The sequence below is a fragment of the Manis javanica genome, chromosome 14 (genome assembly GCF_040802235.1).
Source record: "Manis javanica isolate MJ-LG chromosome 14, MJ_LKY, whole genome shotgun sequence".
NCBI lineage: Eukaryota > Metazoa > Chordata > Mammalia > Pholidota > Manidae > Manis > Manis javanica.
Genome location: NC_133169.1, coordinates 61247465 through 61271315, shown reverse-complemented (window position 1 = coordinate 61271315; position 23851 = coordinate 61247465). Strand labels below are relative to the sequence as shown.

At 39.7% G+C, this 23851-nt stretch overlaps 1 protein-coding gene across 3 annotated transcripts in view; it reads left to right on the top strand.

Annotated features, from left to right (window-relative positions):
• PRDM6 (PR/SET domain 6) overlaps positions 1-23851 on the top strand; it is a 150743-nt gene that overhangs the window by 19463 nt on the left and 107429 nt on the right. For 2 of the 3 annotated variants that reach the window (XM_037005254.2, XM_037005253.2), the window contains exons 2-6: positions 2683-2871; positions 3591-3717; positions 4310-4375; positions 6130-6356; positions 9223-9303. In XM_037005254.2, coding sequence (XP_036861149.2) covers positions 6168-6356; positions 9223-9303 — 270 coding nt within the window. In that variant the 5' untranslated portion in view covers positions 2683-2871; positions 3591-3717; positions 4310-4375; positions 6130-6167. Of the gene's footprint in view, positions 1-2682; positions 2872-3590; positions 3718-4309; positions 4376-6129; positions 6357-9222; positions 9304-23851 lie in introns of those variants that run through there. The other variant, XM_073221071.1, reaches the window with a different exon arrangement.

Here is a 23851-nt window from a genome sequence, read left to right as displayed (position 1 = left end):
TTTCCCAGAAAATAGAAGAAAAAAGACAGAGAAATGGAAACTAGAAGAGAGAACATAGAAAAAAGGAGGGGAAGAAAACATCAGAATTTTTTTCAAAACACTTTCCCAGAACTGAAGAACATGAATCTCGACTGAATGGGTCACTAGGTGTCTAGCATCATGAATCAAAAGTGAACCACATTGAAGCACATCACTTTAAAATTTCAAAATAGGAGGAAGATTCTACAAGTTTCAAAGATGGCAAGTCACATTGGCAGGATCAGCAATCAGAATTATGTTAGACTTCTTAACCGGGTCCTTGGAAGCTAAAACAGAAGACTGACTCCAAATTCTGAAGGAAAGTTATTTCCAGCCTAGAATGCGGTGCCAGCGAAGATATCAATCAAATGTAAAATAAAGACATTTTTCAGACATGAAAGTTCTAGAAAACTTTGCCTTCCATGCACTTTTCTCAGGAGGTTCCTGGAGATTGTGTGCCACCAAAGCAAGGGAGTAAGTAAACTAAGAAGAAGATGCCCAGTGCAGTCTGCAGAGCTGCAGTGCAGGAGTGTGGTGGCAGGAACCCTCAGGATGTTCAGAAACAGGGTGCCAGGGCAACAGCTGCACACAGGCGAGGAGGGGTCCCATTCCTGACCGGAGAGTGTGACTCAGGAGAGAGCCGCAGTCCTTTATGCCGCCCTTCCCTCCTCATGGGCCTAGTGGAGGCTGTGTCTGCCAGCACAGGGAACCCAAGCCTGAGACCCAAGAGACACGAGTCTAAACCTGAGACGGGCAACAGCCATTTGGGGATGGCAGCCAAGGGATGGTGGCACTCTCTAGGAGGGGTGTCTAAATAAAAAAGCCTGTATAAATAAATAAATATAAAATGATAGATTGATGAAATGGCATGTGAATGAAATGATTGAAAAGGCTTTTGGGAGGTATAGGAAGAATTAATAAGAAACTAAGCAGAGAAAGTTAATGAATGAAAAACCAAGGCAATTATTAATTTCAGGAAAAATAAAGCATACATAACATTGAATATATTCAACCCAAAAATTGTACTATTGATTATACTGGGAGGATGGGAGTGTGTGAAACAGACCAAAGGTGGTGTAAGAAAACAAAATCCTCAGCTCCCATAATGGAAAGTTGTGTGATAATGTCTGAAACATAAGAAGCAAAGAGAGCATTATTCTTTATTTAATATTACTATATATATATTTAGGAGTGGTGTGTTGTGATATCTGCAGTTTTTGGAAGACTTCATCAAAAATGTGTGAGTGTATAACTATATAAATATATATATATATATATATACACACACACACACACATATATGCTTTTGAAACTTTTCATAATAAAAGCTATGAATGAAAACCTTAGATGCAGAAAAATGAAGATATGTAAATGTTGGGAGCAGCAGCTCAAAGTGGTACTCCGTCAAGACAGAGACTGGAGGTGTGGGGAAGGGGTGGGGAAGGGGCTGGTGCTTTTCATGAGAAGCCTTTTTTTGACTTCCTAAACAATGAGCATGCCTCACTAAGTTAACAAAATTTATTTAGAAATTCTAGAAATTTAAAGAAAGGAAAGAAAAAAAGGACTCATGGTCCAGTTACATTCTACCACTGCTAGTTACATGATGGGCAAGTCCTTAACCACAGAAGACTTGTAAGGTTCTGAACTATTATATGAAGAAGGGCCAACTAGATCCTCTACTTCAAGTCAAAATAGCTTATTCTCCCATTAGACAGAAGAGATAAGCTTATCTTATTATTATTAATTGTTAACTACTAATTATATTATTATAAGAGTTATATCATTAATCATTATAAGATAAGCTTATTTGCTCATTTAAACTTTGTCTTTCTTCATTACTTTTAATTTTATATATATAAATATACAGAAGTAGAGATTATTAATCTGCATTGAATAGAAAAGTAATTATGATGATTACATTAGCTGTTTGTCTCAGAAATTTGCAATTCTACTTGAGTTAATCTTCATAGTCAATGAGAAAACCTAGTCTTCCTAGATTCCTAGTTTCTAACGTGGAAAAATATGGTGCATGCGAAACAAAAATAGCTCAAATGTAGAATCACTTGGGGAATAATTTGGGCTTACATAGTTAAACGAAAAATCTCCAAAGTCATATTCACCAGAATTACATCCAAGAACAACGTTTTATTTAGCAACTAACTGAGATGAATGGCAGCTTCAGTAGCTCTAAGCAAAGGCTCTATTCATCAAATTTAAGGACACAGGCAAAGGAAATTGATTCATTTCTGGACCTGATTGAGTTTCCACAGTTAGATGCATTGGAGGGAGACATGGCCTGAATGCTCCAATTCTGTAGTCATTGCCTGCATGTAATCTGGTCTGGAACACCCTGCCCTTGTGTCCTCAGGTCCAACCAGGCTCCCCACATGGAAAAGACTCTTATCTCCATACCACTTTTAGAGTGATCAATGAGATTTTTAATAAATACCTGTGATCTTTCAAGGAAAGTACAGCTTTCTCTTAGATGCCTGTGTGTATGAGACGGGTGGTGCACGGAAGACTGGAATACCTCGTAGGAAGGAGGGCTCAGCTTGGTACCTTGCACTTAGTGGGTGCTGTCTCAATGCTCTTTAAATCAATTGAAGGTCTCACATTAAACCTGCTATGTCTGACGCAGTTACTAGATTTATTTTCACCTTATAGGCATCACGCCAAGAGTCTGCGTGGGATCCAGAAGGCCCCTCGCCTGTGACATGTCACCAGTGCCACTTCCACAGTTCTTCTGAGTCATCTGAGTCACTGGCTCAGAGTCTTAACTCACCTCTAGAGTGCAAGCACTGCGGAGGCAGGGACTGTGTCTGTCTCGTTCACCCTTCACAAGGCACATAGCAGGTGCGTGGAAAATGCTTGTTAGTGGGGCAGGCTTGGGTCTGGTTTTCTGTTCTCAACACCCAGGAGGCTTGTCTGATGGCAGGCTGCTGGTTCCTTAGTTAACTCATTAACTTGGGTTTGTAAGCCTTTTCCTTGTAGTCAAAAGACCCTGGGTTTGAACCCCAGTTTGACCTATTAACTATAGGACCCGAGGTGATAGTAACACCTTCTTCACGAGATTCTAGTGACAGTTAAATGAAATTTTGTATAGATGTGTACATATATATCTATATACACATATAATGGATACATACACATACTTGTGTGTGTGTATATATACACACATATATTAATCTAGGGTAGAATCTATCATATCATAGGGTAGAATCTAACACTCAGTAATGTTAGATCTTTTCCATTAAAGGTCACATTACTGATATGTAGAGCTCCTCGAAAATAGTAGTAAGGGACTGAAAACTTTTTAATAGTTCAAAAAGACTAATAGAATTGTTATATTTATTTTTTATAATATTAAGGAGAATGTTAAGCTCTTTTGGGAAATGCACCACCTTGCTGTCTCAGGCTCGTTAGTGATCCTTCTTGGTACATACCTGTCTCAGATTAATTAAAAATGAGAAAATAAACTATTTATATGTAATTTAATATATAAACACTCACAATGCAGAGTTCATGAGGTGTCCTTGGTCACTTGAAACTACAGTGGATTCTTTGTTTTTCAGAACCACCTGGTTTGGGCCTGGCTTCCCAACTCCAGAATTACAATGGCTTCACACTATGTTAAGGGACTGTAGTGTCCACTGCTAAACACTTCAAGTGTGGTAATAAAACTAAACCAGTTTCACAACAGTAAGTACATACATTCTGGCTAGACCAAGCTATTAAAATTTTGCCTGAAATTCATATAACAGCTATGTAGGTCTGGTTGTCTGTTAGAGGATTTTATTGCAAATTACTAAATAGCAGGTAATGAATAATTTTACCACAGGCTTTTACTATTACATGGCAGAATCTCACAGTGGCATGAAATGACTATGGCAGTCTAAAATAAAGAGTTATATTTAAATAGTCCAGGTTATTTGTGAAATCCTATAAAACTAACCCTCAACTCTCTTTTATTTTACTCTTTAAAAGGTTTCAAGAAATTATCACCTAGCATATTTTGGTGAGATAACATAGAGATATAAAATCAGAGAACAGTGATTGTTTGCCAGCCTCATACATATGCTATAAAAAACCTAACGATTTCATCAGACATCACTTGTTTATTACCAAATTCCTAAGGGGTCTTCTTATGATATGAAAGTAAGAAAGAAAAAGAGGGAGGAAGAGATCTTTTGATCTTTCAGTAGTATTTCCTAACTTCTCTGATATGTGGATGATTTTAACGTTATTTTGTATTTTCAAATTTCCCATGATCCTGATCTGAAATGGACTGAAGCCAGATTGAAATCTGGGGGAAGACTACTAACAGGGGAACTAACCATTAAACCACTACAACCACGAGGTAAGCCCTATTTAAACTAAAGATGTTTTTGCTCCCTCGTCCCATATTTTTATCATTCCTCTGTTGAAAACATTATGCAACCTGCTCTAATGAAGACTGATAGAGCCCAAGTCCCCATGTGTCATTCATGCCTCTTGGGCATGTGAAACAACTCACATTTCCATTGTCTGTCCGAAAAGAATTTGGGATGTTTTATGTTCCCCCAAAGGTCAATTCTATAATGAGATATGATATCCTAGAGTAAACTTTAATATGTTACCTACTTATTTGGGTTGAAATTGTCTGTTTTCATCCTGTGCTTACAATATGTAAATCAACCAAGAGCAAAACATTGCGAGTGCATTTACTCCAACATGGATTATGTAAAAGTATGAAAAGAAGCAGTGGTCTTACTTAGTGTACATTTTAATGATTACCTCAATAACAATATATATAGAATTTCGTATCAGTTACATGGTATAAATATGTCATAAGCAATGTCTCATTTTATTCCTACAAAAACCCTGTGAAGTAGGTGGCGTAAATAAAATTGTGTCACTTTTTTTATAGATGTGGAAACTGAGACTCAGAAGGAGTTTTAGTTACTGTTCGTAGTGAAATAACTAATAAGCACTAAAATCAGGACTCAATCTCTGGTCCTCTTATCCATAGTTCTGTATTTCTTTTTCCTTTTTAAAAAAATAGGTGAAATTCGCACAACATGACATCAATAATGTTAAAGTGTAAGAATCAGTAGCATTTTGTGCATTCACAATACTGTACAATCAGCACATCTCCCTAGTGTCAAAGCATTTTCATCAAAAAAAAAAAACCCCGTACCCATTAAGCAGTCACTCCTAGCCCGTGGCGACCTCAGTGTGCTTTCTGTCTCTATGGGTTTACCTGTTCTGGATTTTTCATATAAACGAAGTGATGTAATATGTGACTTTTTGTGTCCGGCTTTGTTCACTTAGCATAGTGTTTCTGAGGTTCATCCATGTTGTGGCACATATCAGGCTTCATTTTTTTTTAGGGATAAGTGATAACCCACTTTATGCAGATACCAGAATTTTTTTATCCATTGATGAGTGTCCCACTTTTTTTTTTTTTTTTTTTGTCAACAGTGCTGCTAAGAACATGTGGGCATTTGTTGAAATAATGCTAATTATTGCTAATAGATATTTGGGTCATTTCCATTTCTTGGCCATTATGAATAATGGCTGCTGTGAATATGCATGTACAGATTTTCAGTCCTGCTGTGCATATACCTCAGAGTGAAAATGCTGGGTCATATAATTCCTGCTTAAGTTTTTGAGGAACTGCCAGACTGTATTCCACAATGTATGTTCCATTTTTTCATTCCCACCAGAAATGTATCCAACATTGTCACAGAGACTTGTTATTTTGTTTTTGTTTATTAAATGATAGCCATCCTAGTGAGTGTGAAGTAGTATCTCATTGTGGTTCTGATTTGCATTTCCCTAATGACTAATGCTGAGCATTTTTTCATTGTCCTTTTTGACCATTTCTTCTTCGCAGAAATGTGAAGTCCTTTGCCTATTTTTAAATTGGGTTGCTTCTGCATTTCTTTTTAAAAAATAAATTATGCCTTGTCCCCTAAAATTGTGCATTTGTTTCCCTGGAAAACTTACCATCCTGCTCTACAAGTGTGTAATTATATAAGGAAAATATAGTTATGCCTTCTTGAGATGTTTTTATGTGTGTATGTGATAGAGGGTCAGCCTCACCTATGAATAACATAAAATTCTCCACAGGTGGTAGAGTTGATAACCTGAAGGCTGCCATCATCCGCATGTCAATCACTGTGGTGCTGTCCTCAAACTGGGGGAGCACCTCAGGTGAGGAAGCAGGGCTGAGTGGTAGGGTGGATGGCGGATTTAAGAATGTAGCCTTAGATTTAACTTGGACCAGGAAGAAGGGGAGTTGTCTGCTTTGCTGCCCTGCATCAGAGAATAATGTGGCACCTGCTCTGGAGTGGAAGGTAAGGATGAGGTGGCATTGGGGGTGGGATCAAGGGAGAAAGCCAAACACTCTTCCTGCCCGGCTGCAGCAGCCTCCTGGGCAAAAGGGTATCGTCACAGTCAGACCGTTGCCTGAAGGAGTCATGATGATTTTTATGCCATTTGAATTTTGTGTACCTGTCTCCCTTTTTTTTTTTCTGTCTTGGTACTAAGTATGGCTTTTTATGAAAGTGCCAGCCTGTCTCAGGAGTCAAGGGGACCAAGGGCTAAGGTTCTGTGCAGCTTGGGGCCCATATTTTGAAGGGGAAGCAGGGTCCTTGCTCTCAGAGCCAGGCAAGGTGGTGGCTCCATGGAAATAGGGTGAGAAGTCACGAGGAGGAGGGAGAAGCTTGGGCCCAGGCTTCCCTGGGACCCCTCCCTGCCACACCGCTGAGTTTATCCCTCACAAAGCTCTATGCTCTTTTGCAGAGGCAACTGGATGTTAATGTACAGACTTTACTCCTATTTCTCCTTTTCACCTCCCTCCTTTTAAAACCTCCGTTTATGGATGGTTGGCTCTGGTCCATAATCTCAGGAAAAGGGAATACCTAGACAAAAAGCAGAAGCATACTATAAATCACTTGTTTTGTGTCCCAAAGGCCCAAAGATTGAGGGACACTAGGGAAAATGGAAAATGGAAGTTCCTGTGGCCAGGATTCTCACCTGCCCCTAGTAGGCTTGCTCACTACACATGCGTGGGCCATATGTTGTTACTGACTCTGCATAAGGAGCTCTGCCTGTTGCTCTGGGCTGCTTGGCTGCAGGAGAGCAGAGGCTGGAGTGGTGGCAGTGCCGCTGAGGATGGAGACTGAGACGGCTGCGGGGTCAGAGGAGCCCAGAGGCGGAGACTGGCCTGCTGCACGCAGACTCGCTCTGAGTGGATGGGATTCTAGTGACTGACCTGCCACCATGGGAATAAAGTTGGGTATAAACCCTTTCACCTCAAGAAGGTTCTCTTTTCATTTTTTTGTCTCACTGGATCAAGAGTGAATTTGCCCAGGGCTGAAACCCATTGGCAAGACACACTTAAAGACTGGGTTTGAACAGTGTTTGGGTGAGGAAGGGCCTTTCCTTTCACCTCTGAACCTGAAAGAAGACTCTCCACGGCTGGGGAGGGGATGGGGAGAACTAAGGCAGGTAGGTGGCCATGTGGGCATGAACACGGAAGTGTAGGGCCCAGAGCAGAGGGTGCTGCGCCCTGCTTCCCAGGAGAGTCTGAGAGGTGCAGGCTCCGGGGAGGGGAGGGTCGTGTGGGGTGTGCTAGGCTGAATAATGCTGCCCCCTAAACACCCACTTCTAGTCCCAGAAGCTGTGGGACAAAGGAGACACTATAGATGGGATTAAGCTAGGGATCTTGAGACAGGAAAGTAGCCTAGAGTGCCCAGGTGGGTGCCATCACCCACAGGACTCCCACAGGTGGGAGGCAGGTGAGCAGAATCAGTGAAGATGTGATGATCTGACAAGTGCTGGCTTTGGACATGGAGGAAATGTCTGCGAGTTGAAAAAAGCAGAAGGTAGAAAAGCAAGTAAGCGGATTCTCCGCTAGAGCTTCCAGGAGGGACCAGCTGTGCTGACCCCTTGGTTTTACTTCATAAGACCCACTTGGGACTCTGACCTCCAGAACTCTTAGGAGAATGTATTTGTGTTGTTTGGAGTCTCTGAGTTTGTAATGATTTGTTACAGCAGCGCTTGGAACTGAGACAGTGGGGTTGGAGTCAGGGAGGACTGGGGCTGTGCGCACCCTGCATGGGGCTGGCAGAGCAGAGGGCCAGCAGGAGCCTGAGGAACCGGACGCAGGGTCAGGGGAGCCCCGGCACTGTGTGGACTGGTGACTGAGGGTGGCGGCTGTGGGGGGGGCATGACGGGAGCATCCAGAACTTCCCATCACAGTCCGAGGCGAGGCTGGACGCTCTCTCCAAGTGATATTACATTCTGTCCTCCAGCCTAAGTGGGCACTTAAAGTATAAGTGAAGGGGCTGCACTTATATTTGCCCCCTGAGCATGGGGGCTGAAATTCCTACTATCCATGGTGTTTTTCTTTGAAGCGGAGGGGCCGGAGCATCCACCATGAGCCACATGCTTTATGTACATATACTCTAGTTAGTTTTCACAGCCCACCGAGGGAAGTGCCACTCATTATCAGCTTAATTTGCTCCTGAAAATGTGCCAGATAGAGGATTTTTGGAATGAGAGAGGTTATATTCCATTATTTTAAATATCAAAATTTATAATGAGTTGCAGGCTTATCTGAAAATTGCGATCAGTTCACTCCAAAAGTCACTAAACATCTTAAACATCTATATACCAATCCATCAAGAATTTCTGCATCATATAAAGTAATAAGAACACCAGTCATCTAATTATTCAACACATCAGTGGGCATTTTGTGTTTGATACATAATACTATACAGTACCATGTACAACTATATCTTCCTTCTACTCTGAAATGAACTGAAATGAAAATAACAATACACTTATGTGTTAAATATGCACAATGAATGCAAACAACACAAAGTGCAGTCCCCTAGGGCTGAGATGTGAGCATGGGGCTCTCTGCATCTCCTAGCCTAGGCCCAGTGTGCAGCAAACTTCTCTGCCATGTCTATGAAAATTTCTCAAAACTTGGATAACATGTAGCTCACAGTCAAGTTGGAACAGTTGTGAGTGACAGAGGAGCTGTGCATCATTACAGTGGATTAAGACCTGAAGCTGGAACTACCCAGGCCAAAGCAGGATGTGGGTTGTTCTACTCAGAGCAGCTCTGTAATTTGTAGAATGAGCTTTGCAAGTTCTCTGGTAAATATTTGGATAGTAAGAGTTCAGTCTTGTCTTATTTCTGTTTTTCAGTCAAGAGAAACCAGGACTCAAGGAGAGGAAGCATTTGCCCACGCTCATGCAGTAACTTCCACCGTGGGGACCTCACACCAGGTCTGTATGCTTCACAGTGTGGTTTTCATCAGTGATTTCAAAGACATTAGACTTGGACCTCTTTTCTGAGACTCCAGAGAACTCATTCCAGCCCCACAGCAGGCATGGAGTGGCCTAGAGCAACTCCTTCTTCCTGTTTCCCCAACTCACAACCTGCAGTGCTGATTTTAAGGGGCCAGTTTGAATGGTTCTTCACTATGAGTGCCTGGGCCTGCTTCAAGGCATCACTGCAGCAGGGGAGAGGAGACAGGAGCCTTCTGTTAATGGAGCACCATCCATCCATCCATCCATCCATCCATCCAACCATTCATCCACCCATTCATTCACTCATCCATTCATTCATCCATCCGTCCATAATTCAATCACCCATTCTTTCTACTAATATCTGCTGCCTTTTGCCTATAACCCATGATTCTTTCTCATGACCCCTGTATTAGTTTCCTGAGGCTGTTGCCATGACAAAGTACCACAAACTGGGTGGCTTAAAACAACAGAAATTGATTTTCTCACAGTTCAGAGGCCAGAAATCTGAAATCCAGATTTCAGCAGGGTTAAGTTCCCTTCAAAGGCATAAGGGGAGAATCCTTCCTTGGCTTTTCCAGCTTCTGCTGGCTCCTTGACTTCTGGCAGCAAAACTCCAATCTCTGCCTCTGTGTCCATACGGCTGTCTCCCAGGGTGTCTGTCTCCACATGGCCTCCTAACAGGGACACATGTCATTGGATTTAGGACCCACCTTAATCCAGGATGACTTGATATTAAATACTTACATCTGCAAAGACCCTACTTCCAAATAAGATCACATTCCAGACATGAATTTGGGGACCACTAATCAACTCAGCACCACCCCCCTTTACTTTTCACAAAATCACCGTTCCTGTGCTGTTGAAAAGCATGAGCAAGCATTAAGCATCACCAGAATATCCACGGGGGAAGAATCTTGGGTGCCACAGTCTGATGGCAAACGATGGGTGGAGCAGGGCTACAGGACTGTCTGGAAGCTATGTTTGCAGCTCTTTTTATAAGATCGGCAGAAAGTCCACTTCTTTTATGGTGACTAGAAGGTTCTGATGGAAATGTGGGAGCCTTCAGACAATCCAGAGCCACTTCTTGCTATCATCATGATCAGGAGAAGTCTTTAGAAAGAAGAAATTCATCTCCACCTCATTTTTAAAAAATATTTAAACAAATAGTTTAAGTTGAATAGATATTACTTGAGCAGATTGGTTTTTAGAGTTAAGGATTTTGTAAACTTACTCTTTCTATATTTTTCTGTCAACTTGTTTATGCCAGTCTTGTCTTACACCTTCTCCACTTTTTAAAAATTTTACATTTTCTTAAATGTGTAATATCCTTGTCATATCCAGCTATCACCCTGTCATGGGTCAAATACCTTGTACCTCATCTAGTTTTCCTGATCTGCCTCAGTGCCTCTGAGGGGATCTGCCAGATACCTTTGAGCAGATGCCCTTGGCATTCATCCGACAGCATACATCCTGTGAGCAGGGTGAGTACTGCCCCTATTCATCTTGGCATCCCTGTATTTTACAGCTTGCCTGGCTCAGAGGTGGTACTCAACCATGCTTATTGAAAGAATACCGTATGTGAAAAAGAAACAAATGCTGCCTCCTCTGCTAATTGGATGTGCTAATTTACTTTAAAATATTTCCCACTTGTCATTAGGCTGAACTGCACACTTCTTCCAGCTGCTGCCTGGTAGCCTCTGCTGGTACCTCTGCTAATATGTTAGCTTGTGATTCGTTCCTCCTTCTAATAGCTATTGTGACTCCATGGACTTTACAACAAGGAGAGTGTGAGCTGCCAGGTAATCATGATCCAAATATTCTAGATCCCAGGTACAAATTCAGATGTAAAGCACCTCCATAGAAGTGCAGAGGAGATGCCCACATACACGTCACATGAGGCTACTGCTCACCTCCCAAGCAGGATGAGCACGCTTCCCTGTCTTGTAAAAATGGCTCTGGTTTTTGTCATTGGAAAAGAGCCTAGTGAAGCTTGTGCTCCATGAAGAGAAATTATGGGAAATTCTTGACCCAATCCTAGCACAAAATGTAGGTCATTAAAACTGGCACGCCTCAAGCTTAACTTTCAATGCGCACAACTTGGGACTTGCAAATCAAAAAAAAAAAAATAGATTATTATAATTTTCAAGCAGGCACACTTCAAGCATTTCCAGTTCTAGTTCCTCAGGGGGATTGTTCACAGGAAAGTCTCTCCTAACTTTGCTAGGTGTCTGGTCCAGAGAAACACTAATGATTACCCTCCTTTCTCAAAGCTCTCTCAGTTTGTCCACCATCAATTTAATTTTGATGGCAGCAGAATTTCCAGAACATTCAATCACACTTGCTGAATTTCAATCCAGAAAAGAGGTGAAGATGAAAAATTTCAGCCCATTAAAAAATTTAACAAGTTCTCTCATTTCCTCCTTTCATTTTCCTTATGATAAGCAACATGGCAACACTGAAGCAGTGGGGGTAACATTTGGCCTTTTATCTAGATTCCCTCCTTGATTCCATGTAACACTGACTTAAAGATACTTCGTTAGGGTTCAAACACCAAATCGTGGTGCCCTGTCACCGCTGCCACTCGGCTCTCCACCACAAAACTGCCGAGCCTTTGCAACACAGCTGCTCACTTAACCTAGTTGGATGAACTCTCCATTCAGTGTTGGTCTCATTTCATTGGTACCAATATAATCCCTTGTATTGGGCCACTTGGTGTCCACCCTATGCAGCCATCTGATTACCTAGTGTTAGGTAGGCAGGCTGAGGGGTGCCTGACTCATAGTCAGGGGGATGTGGCACAGCACAGTGGGAGATGAAGCTCTGGAGTTCCCCAAGACATGACAGTGTACATATGCTTGAAATTCCATGTATATTCACAGAGAGCGGGCCCTGTTCTGCACACCAGGTAAGAGAAGGAAACGAAAGGCAAAAATTCTGTCTCTCATGGAGCTTACAACCTACGGTGGGAGACAGACACTAAACAAAATAAATAAGTAAAACATAAGCTCTCTAAAATAATGATACACACCTTAGAGAAAAATGAATGAAGGAAGCAATCAAAGCAGGCCTCACTGAGAAGGTGAGATTTTCATAAGGGGTAGAGAGGGAAGAGGGATTGAGCCATGAAGACATGGGGGAATACATTTCCAGGCAGAGGGAAGTGCAAAGGCCCTGAGGTGGCAGCCCACCTTTTTGTCATGAGGAACAGTGAGGAGGCAGTGTGGCTTGTAAAGAGTTAACAAGAAGAGAGGGGAAGGAGGGGAGGCCTTTCAAAGACATCAACTGTAATGAATTTAGCATTTCCTAAGGAAAATTTTATTTCCAGCATTAAAAATAAAGAATTGTAATGTATTTGGTGGAAAGGAAAATAGATCTGACTGTTTGACTCAGTCAAGTTCCCTTTCCTTTACTCAAGAGCAAGAATGCTGGAAGAAGAAGAAGAGGCAAGGGTAAGAGGGAGATGGAGAGGACAGGCTAAGGGGCAGGCATGCCCAGCCCTGTGGGCTTTCCCCAGTCTGCACTACCCCTGCCATCCCTGCGCCAGAGCCCCTTCTGCCCACTGCGGCTATTCTCTGCGGGACGCTGGAACCCCACAGGGAGCTGACCTGTGCAGTGTGGAGCTGGCGACTCCCTGAGATACATCTTCCATCTGCCCCACCTACACACACGCTCCCCTTCTACAGCTGTCGGCCAGCTCCTAGCAAGAAGCAGCAGTGGGTGGTATTTCTCCTCTCTAAATGAGAGGAGGAGGTTATAGGGGAGACATTTTGTTCACCCAGCATTTGCTCATTGAACACATATCTTGTGAAGCCCTACTATGTGTCAGGCACTGCTCCCTGGGCTAAGACAGTCTTACTCCTGTTCCCAAGGACATTTTATGCCTGCCACAAACAAAGGACACCTCTGCAGGTGTTGGGGCTACATTTTTTCACCTGAGACAGAAATAAGTACAAGAAATGCTTGAACAGCCTCTCTGTACCCCTAATACCCCAGGTGAGAAAAATTTATATAGTAGATGTATTGATACTTCAAGAATAAACAAGAAGACTGACTCAGGCTGTCTTAAAGATCCCAGTCACATTAAGGCTGCAATGTCCTTTAAGAGCAAAGCAACTTTAAAGAATGGGTCATATTGTTCCTTCCACACTGGCATCTTTCTATTCCTCACTTCTGTAGGAAGTCAGCTTCTTGCTCTCTTCCTTCAAAGAGCTGGCTTTTATAGACCCAAAGACTCCCAAATTCACACTACCCATGAGGAAAGATCTGATTGGTCAGCCAATCCCCTTCCAGCACAGAGTGTGCCTCTGCGTAGATATCATGGACAAGGCCACCTAGTCAGGTTTAGAGAGCATGATGAGGTCAGGATCCACTCCTGGACAAATTAGCTGTGGTTGGTGTACTGGTTTCACATGATACAATTATATGTTGCATTTGCCAATAACAAGCTCCTCACCAGGGAAGCGATGGAAAAATGCAGGCACAGTGGGGGTTCCCAGACAGCTCCAACTTTAATTTTCCCAGTCACTGGAATTCTGTACCTTCAGAGAAGTGAGAGGAATTTATTCTTCATCCCCACCTCTTTCTTTCCTCATCAGATGTCCATCTCCCCTGGCCTACCACCTTCCCACCCCTCCCCAATACCATCACATCCACCTGTGCAGGGGTGCCCTTGTGAGTGTGTGTATTTGCTCACATCCATTCAGGTATCTGGAACTTGGGTGGAGATAATAAATGAAAGTTTCTCCCATTATTCCAGGAGCTGAAGTAGCTTATTTCTGAACTCTGCTTTGCATGTTGAATTCATGAAATTCAAGGCACTTCAGATTAATTTGTTTGCTCTTTCAGATGACTTGGGGCTTTGCTGGGACCAGCCAAGTTCCTGATTCTTTCCTCTGTGTTGATTAGATCACATAATGTCTTACACTCAGATTTCTCCACGCCATTATTACACTCAATGGACCTCATTGAGAATGTCATGGCATCACGCCTGTGTGAGTTATGAGTGCAATCTGCTAATTCACAGATGTGTGCTGGCATTTCCTAGTAAAGAAAAAAAATGGACCACACACTTACTGCTTGTGGTTCTGAAGTCTTAATGGGAATTATTAGACCATAGGGAAGATTTGTAAGAGATAATGGTAATGTGATCATTTTATCAGTCATTTCATTTGAAAGGAGGAATCCCTTAATTTTCCTTCCTTCTTTGGAAGAACTGCTTGCAAACGTGCAGTTCAACAAGTCCAGATGGCTGTGTGAGGGCCATGTGGGGGGTCTCAGGAGCTAAGACCCTTTTCTTTAGGAAGGATTTAGGAGTATACTAATGGAGAAATAACTCAGTTTGTAGTTATTTATGTCTGATATGAAAGAGGGTGAGTTGTGTATACTTGGGTCCCAGAAAGAACCCTCCTGACACACAGGGGAGCTGGACTCAAACGCTCGCTCTCATCTGCCAACCCCGTCTTCTACACCTGCTGTGGTCTGAGCATCATGAGCCACCTGCCGACTTTGACCCTTCTGGTTTTGTTTCTGACACGCCTCCACGTGGTGGGGGCTTAGGGACAATTCATTTATTCATGTGTACATTTATTTATGTGTACTCCCCTTCATTCATTCATTCATTTACTCATAAGGGCACTCACTCATCTGACAGTGATTGAGCAAGTATTTGAGGAGAACCTCTATGTGCCTTGTAGAATGTCTCTTACTGAGTCTCATTAAAAAATAAAAGTAAGTCACAATCCCTACTCCAGAAATGCATTATTATATTTGAAAGACAAATCTAGCACATGTTTTAGACTTTAGTTCAATGCTTCTCAGTTTGCAATGTCAGTGCCAAAATAATGGCCCAAAGAGTAGAACACTAAGTGTTCTAAGAAAGGTGAGCATAAGTGGCGGAGGCTACTTGGAGAAAATAAGACTTAGCAGGACCCTAAAATATGGGGAGGTATGGAATAGGGAGAAGGGACCTCAAAGCAGAAAACACAGAATAAGCAAAGGCAAAAGGTCATAAGTGATAACGGTCTTTATGGGGGAGAGTGGAGAGACCGTTCTGGCAAGAGGGAAGGGGCGTATCTGGAACTATGGGCCATGAGTGTCAATTAGATCAGGGTAGAGTGATGATGGAATTTGGATAAGAGAAACGGCACGTTTTGACTTTATTTGCCATAGGTCTTAAGAACCACTGGAACTTTTGAATAGAAATGTGATGCTTTGCAAAGAGCTTAAGATAGTTGAGGATTCCCCCATTACCCAAATTGTGAGGTGGTATGCCTGGGAGAACAGGGGGAGGGTAAACCCTGATGAGGGCAAGCTCCTTGGTGGGCAGTGTCAGGGCAAAGGGGAAAGGAGCAAAGAGGGGATGTCTAATCCCCTGACCCTGTGTGAAATACCAAAGGATTTTTTGACACAAGTTCACATAAGTATATTTGAATCAAACAGTATTTACCAGGGATAAAAAGCTTTGTGTTCAGTGGCTTATTTAGATAGGAGAATGTATTGGCTCACCTAACTAAACTGTGGTAAGGGCTAAGGATGTAGCTCAGGGCAAGAGGGAGGATTTTATTTACAACTTCAGTAATTTTTTATATAGTTGAAGACAATACCTTGACTTGTTCTTACATTAGTGTTCAAATAATTCATATATTTGACAAATTATATCTTTATTAAACATTTAGCATCATTTACTTATCCAAATTCCCATAGTTTCAAGGAGGAACAAATGTACTGTGTATAAATATAATTCTGTAATAACAATCAGTATTTATATAGCACTACTATATGCCAGGCATTGTTGTAAGCACTTTATATATATATATTATTGATAGAATCCACACAACAATCCTATCAGATAGGTTGTTATCACCCTCATTTTAGAAATGAGAAAATTGATGTCCATAGTTTTATATGTCCAATAAGTTGTATGGCATGGATTCAAGCCAGTCATTCAGATCAAGTTCATGCTCTTAACCACTATACTTCTGCTACCTTTCAATCTAAAAAGAAACTTTAAAAAAATTATATTCTAAAACCAGCACCATGCTTCATAGGGAACCACTATCAATATTATTAGTCTAGTGATAATAGACAACACAATTATATATGAAACAAAAATTAGAGACATGAAATAATGAGCAGCAAAAGGTAAAATAATATCTGTAGATAATATAATTATACATCTGGAAAAACAAAAGAACCAATAGAAAAACTACAGCAAATTACCAAAAAGAGTATTCAGTCTATCAATTCATAATCAACTTAAATATAAATCTTAGTAATTTTCATATGTAAAAACTACCTAAATAGTATGTTTAGTAAAGAAAACTCCCATTCACAATAGTAAGAAGACAGCTAAAATTCTTCAAGATAAACTGAGCAAAATTTTTGCATGGTACACAGAAAGAAAAGTTTAAAACAAAAAAAACCCATGAGGAAATAGAAAGGCATACCATGTTCTTAAACATGTCTCAATATCATAAAAGTGTCAACTCAATTACTTAATTTAAAGATTAACTTGAACCTAGTAAAATTCCAACAGCCTATTCTATATATAGTTCATATTGAAAAAATATACAAGCAAGTCTAGCTAGGATAAATCTTCAAAAGAGTAGTGAACCTTGCCAAATATGAAAATATAAAGCTACATTAATTAAGACAACATGCTTCTGGCATATGAATAGTCAGACACAAATATGGAACAGCATGTGACTAGAAATACACACAAATTAACCAAGGATTAAGGATACGATAAAGCCTAGATATGATTATTTAACAAATATTATTAGGACACCTGCATAGATATCTGGAGAAAAAATTATATCTCTCCTTACAATTTATGTGAAAATAAATTCTAGTGTGCTGAATGTTAAAATGTGGGAAATAAAAATAGTAGGAAAAAAAATGGGAGAAATTTTAGTTATCCCAGAGTAATGAAGGCTTTCACAATGCAAAGTTATAAGAAAGCATCACTACAAATCTTGCAGAAATAAAAAGTACTAATGGGAATATTATATACAACTCTATTCCAACAAAAATTACCTAGATGAAATGGGAAATTTCTCAGAAAGATGCAAACTACCCAAACTCACTCAAGAAGCAACAGAAAATCTGAATAGACCTACAGCAAGTAAGAAGATTGAATTGTAAGTTTAAAACTTCCCACAAGAAAATCCAGACCCAGATGGCTTCACTGATGAATTCTATTAAATATGCAAAGATTTAATACTAATCCTGCAGACTTTTCCAAAGATAAAAGAGAAGGGAACACTTCTCAACTCAATCTGTAAGGTCGGTATTACACTGATATTTGACAGACATTACAAGAGAGAAAACTATAAATAATATCTCTTAGGTATACAGACAGAAAATTCCTGAACTAAATACTAGAAAATCAAGTTCAGTAACACATGAAAAGGATTAATCACCATTACCAAGCAGGGTTTATCCCAGGAATACAAGGGTGACCTAACATCTAAAAATCAATCAATGAAACACACTGTATTAATAGAACAGAAGACCAACGCCATAAGATCATCTCAAAAGACTGGAAGAAGCACTTGACAAAATCCAAAACCTTTTATGGTTAAAAAACAAAAAGCAAAATAAAACAAGAAAAGAAAGAAATGATCAAATCAACAGAGGCCATCTTTGAAAAATTCATAGCTAACCTGATGAAAGACTGATTGCTTTCCCCCTAAGATCAGGAAAAAGAGAAGGTTGTCCACTCTGCATTCTCTATTCTATTCAATATTGTAGTGGAGGTTCTAGCCAAGGCAATTAGGCAAGAAAAAGAAGTAAAAGCCACCCAGATTGGAAAGCAAGATATAAAATTGCCTCTAATAAGTAGGTGACATGATTTTGTATAGGAAATCCTAAGGAATCCACAAAATAACTATTAGAACTAAATTTTTTTAAAAACTACTAGAATTAACTAAGATCAGAAGATTTCAGGATACAAAATCAATACACAAAATCAATCGTATTGAAAAATGCAAAAATGAAATTAAGGAAACATTATTTTTAATACTATAAAAAAGAATAAAATACTTAGGAGTAAGTTTAACAAAAGGAGTGCAAGACCTGTAACTGAAACCCATAAAATATTGTTGGAAGAAATTAAAGAAGACTAAATAAATGGAAAGATACCTCATGTTCATGTATTAGACAACTTAATATTGTTTGGATCACAGTACTCCCCAAACTGATCTACAGATTCAACACAATCCTTATCAAAAGTCAAACTGGCTTTTCTGCAGAGTTTGGAAAGCCAATCCTAAAACTGACATAGAAATTCAAGGAACCCAGAATAGCAAAGAAAAATACTCTTGAAAAGGAAGAGCAAAGTTTAAAGACTCACACTTCCTAATTTCAAAAGTTAATACATGGCTGTAGTAATCAAAACAGTATGCTGCTAGCATAAGGATAGGTATATAAGTCAGTGGAATAAAATTGAGGACCCAGAAAGAAACCCATATATTTATGGTCAGTTGATTTTTCCAGAAGAATGACAAGAACAGTCAATGATGATGTCACAGTTTTTTCAACAAAGGGTACTCAGACAACTGGATTTCCACATGCAGAAGAATGAAGTTGGACCTCTACCAGACATCATATTCAAAAAACTAACCCCAAAGACATTATAGACTGAGTGTAATGGTTAAGCTACAAAACTCTTAAGAGAAAAAATAAGAGCAAATCTTTGTGATCTCCATCAACATCAAAATATATTTTTGACAAGGGAATAAAATAAACTGTACTTTACCAAAATTAAGAACATTGTGCTTCAAAGGGCACCATTGAGAAAGTGAAAAGACAACCCTCAGAATGAGAGAAAATGTTTGTACATTACATATCTAATAAGGACTTGTACTGAGAATACAAAAAGAACTTTTAGAACTCAGCAATAAAAGCACAAATAACCTAATTTTAAAATCAGCAAAGGATTTAAAAAGACATTCCTCCAAAGGAGATATATAGATGGTCCACAAACATAAAAATATGTTTAACATCACTAGCATCAAGAAGATATTGATTAACGTAGTTATATACAAAAGTGTCAAGTAATCTGTATTGCAAAAACCACTACAGCAAATTCAAATGGCAAACAATATTCTGGAAAAAGATATGGGCAACTCATATCCCACAAGGGATTATCTCCTTAATAATATATCCCCACAATCAAAAGAGGAAAATAAACAAAGCATATGAATATAGATTTTTTTATAAAAAGAAAAAATTTGGAACTCAACATAGAAAAAGATGTTCATTTCCATAAGTGCTGTATTACAACCTCATTGAGAAACCAGTTTCACCCATCAAATTGGCAAAGATTAATAATTTTGATAACACTATTGGTGAGAATTCAGGAGTAACTTTTATACATTGCTAGTAGAGATGCATGAAGGACAATTTGGCTGTATATGTCAAGATTACATGTGTTACATAACCTTTGGTCCTGTGTTTCTATTACTGGGAACTCAGCAGAAGCTGTGCATAATTAACAGCCAACTCTTCCCCAAACAAAAGGGCATGGGGGCCTTTTATTTGTAGACTTTTCTGGTTTTAATGGTGTAAATACTTCTACCATTGTCAAATTCAAGCTATTCTCCTAACATCAACCAGCAATCAAAATTCCTGAAATTTTAACAAATGGCTCTTGAAAACCCATAGAAGCCTGCCCTGGCACACCACTGAATATTTGTCAGAATATGCAAAAGGATATATGTACCAAATTTCACTGTTAATGTGTAATAACAGATTTGAAACTATCTAAATGGCCATCAATAGAGAACTCCTTAAATTAATGATTTAACCATAAAGTTAAAAAAAATTGAGAAAACTCTTTACTTACAGCTATGGAATACTATCTAAGCTGTATTTCTTAAGTTAAAATAGCTAAGGTGTGGAACAGAATGTGTCATATAACATTTTTGGGAAAGGGTGGGGGGTATATTCACGTCAAATGTCTCCAGAAGGATATTTAAGAAAGTAGAATCATTGATTTCCTCAGGGGAGGGGAAATGGGTGACTCATACACATAAGCTGTTCAACACTTGCTGAACATTTTAGGGGGCTCTCTGCACATCTTTGGAGTTATTTGTTTGGCTCTCTTCTGGTCCTCTGATCTGGCTGTCCTGGACTCCCCACAATCTTGGCTCTGTCTCCAAACTCAGAGTCTGCTGGTGTCTACGTGGTTTTCTCATGTCTCGAGGCAATAGGCAGAGGCAATCGTAGACCTCATCTCATCTCTTATTGCCTGATGTTTAATGTTTGGACAACTCTTTGTTTTGTGCAGTTTGTTCAGTTTCTTAGTTATTTTGGAGAGGAGGGTGAATCCAGTCCCTATTATTCCATCTTTCATATATTGTACAAAATGATTAAATTTTACATTAAAATAAAGCCCCATAAAGAGAGTGAAAATACAAATCACAGAAGGGAGGAAGATACTTGCAATGTGCTTGATTAACAAATGACTCATACATAGACTATATGAGAATGAAAAAAAAGGCCTGCAAAGCAAGATCTAAAAAATAGATACCCCAAGATAAAATAGTGCAAAAGTCATTAATAGATGCCACATAAATGAGAAACTCTAAATAGTCAATGGCCATATGAAGTGGCACTCAACTCATTCGTAATCAGGGAAATGTAAACATCAAAATGTGAAACTTTGCCACCAGATAGATAAAAATTTTAAACACTAACAATTCCAAGTGCTAACAAAGTATACTATAGCAAGAACTCTCTTATATTGCTTGTGAGAGTACAAATTAATGTAACTATTTTGGAAAACAGTTTGTCACTTTCCAGTAAAGTTTTAGATTTACAAACTTACTGATCCAGTAAATCCACTCATGGATCTATAACATACAGAGCCTTATGTGTACATGTAACAAGATACAGGCTTAGGAATGTTCTAGCAGCATTTCTCATAACAACCAAATAATGAAAACAATTCAAATGTCCATCAGCAGTAAAATGGATAAATTATAGTAAATTCTTATAAAATGTAACATTAAAAATGAATGGACTCGGTCATATACAACAATATAGATAAGCCTTACAAATATGATTTTTAAGCAAAAGAATAAAGAAAGCAGCATGATTCTATTCATAAAGCTCAAAAACAAGTGAAATGAACTATATTATTTAGAGATGCTCTCTTAGGTAGTAAAACTGTACAGAAAAAAGCCTGTTTCCTTTAAAAGGTAACTTATATTAAAGTAAATATTACCTGAAACAATACATGAAAAGCACTTATCCCACAACTTGGCACACAGTCTACGCTCAATAAATTTTAACTGAAAGTATTTATCTCTATCCCAAAACCCAGTTCTTTTCCTGGCAAACAGCATATACTTAGGCAGGGGTAGTGGGTATTAAGTTAACCAGTTACTACAAGGTGAGTGTCCTAATTACCAAGAGGTACTAACTTATCCTACTTGTAATGGACTAACTGGCATATATTTCTCCTGAGGCATTTCTTTTTGTGTGAAATATTTGTGCTCTCAATCATAATTATTGATTCTATGTCCAGCTTTTTCTTATAAAGAGAAAATAAATTCAGCCAAAACAAGTAAATGTGCATTTAAGAGATCAACCCAAACATCAGAATAAATATCTTGAAAGTGACTGGAATCAAGCTGCCATGTGATGTACGGACAGGGGGAACTTGGGGATGGAGCACTGACTGTCTGTGCTTGGATAGGATTCTGATTCATAAACATGTAAAAGTAGAAATATAACCAACCTTGGTTTTTCAGCCAGAGTTCAGTAAGAAAACTGTAGATGTAATAATTTTGAAACGGCCAATTGTCCTTGGAACCAGTCGTCCCCACCCTATGGAAGTGGGAGGGAAAAGCCAGAAGACAAGAAACTGGGACAATTAACCATTTGTGTCCACATGTCATATGTCCACTGTGGAGCTGTTTGTGTTAACTGGAGATGTCTCTAGGATACCAAAATGTGGGGGACTTAATTCTTAAATCATTTTTTAAAAGGCAATGTATGTAATAAGATATAAGACATAGAATGCTCTCTATGTTCTAATGATTTTTGCAGGACTGACACATTGAATGCTCATAACCTTAGGGATTTATAGGTCAGGTCCTTAGGGTATGGAAAATGGGAAGTAATGTATCTAAGATCACATGACTACTAATTTAAGTGTTGGGAGCTAGGTTTGAACCCAAATGCTCTTAGAGTCACTGACTATGCTGTCTAACTGTTCTGCCTACGTTCACAGTGTATGTCTTCCTTAAGCATTAAAATCATGAGCTTGGCACCTGTTTTGCAAGAATAATTATTAGAAAGAGAGAGTCACCAGGTGGTGTGCCTAATTAATAAAATCTGAAAACATTGATGATTTGGAGATTTAGGTGTTGGAAAGATTACATTTGGATGCAAGCAAAGGGTTTATTTGTCTTGCATAAGAAGTCTCGGGATAGGCTAGGCAGTCTAAGGCTGTGATTGACAAGGCACCTGGACTACCACTACATTTCGGCTCCTCCCTCTTAGTCTGTAGCTGTCTTTCTCTAGGTAGCAAGGTGACTTCTGTACCTTCACCCACTAGGTTTGTGCTCAGGGATGATAGGCATGGGAAGAGGCAAAGGACAAAAGTCAAAAGTCTGAAGGGCACGGCAGATGAAGCTCTTTCTTCTTAAAAGCTTTCTTAAGCCACTTCTAAATCAATTCTAGAAAATGAATAGGGAAAAGAGTGCCGCAGATGGAAACTGGATCAGTCACCTATTGGTGGGTCACAGATGACTTGCTCTGGGAGCCAGGATTGTTAGTTAAGGCTCTGCTCCTAGGATATACTCTTGGTCATTTCAGGAGGGAAGGCCAAGTACTACTGCCCGTTATCCAAGGGATGGATAGACTCGCTTTCACTAGCCTGGGCTTGTCAATGGCAATATTCCCCTGCCAGAGTAGACCTGTAGCTGTTAGCAGCCAAAACCTTCCTAGGGGAGGGGCATCTACTTTTACCTGGTCAGCATTCATTCCCAGTCTTCTAGTAATATCACCCTCGTTCTCCTTTGGAAAGTGATTCCTGTCCCAATCCTGTCTCTGTGGTTTGCACAGGAGCTGAGGTCTGGGCCTAGCCAGTCAATTTCCTTGGTTGCAGTGATAGTTCAGGGATGGCTGGCTGACTCAATTTAGCCTGTTAGGACTCAAATCTAGAACGTCTGTTGGCACAATTGGGAAACAAGTGGTATTTTCTACATCTGGAAATGAGAGATCAACCATCAATAGAGATGGTTACAAAGTGTTTTGGGGACTAGACTTGTAAAGGAACTCATGAAAATATGTAAGAGAATGTGACCAATAGAAAGTCTTGTGGGTGACAGAATAGTAGTGATGGACCTCTTGAAGTTTACGAGAAGGCCTGGACTTCCCTTCTCGCTCCTCCAAGATGAACATTTGTTTTGAGGAAACAATTCTTAGAAGTGCTTCTGTTTGAGAACATTTGCTTATGGAGCAGACATTTGATTTTGAAGTCTATACTTAAACTATTAGGTTGTTGCCAAAT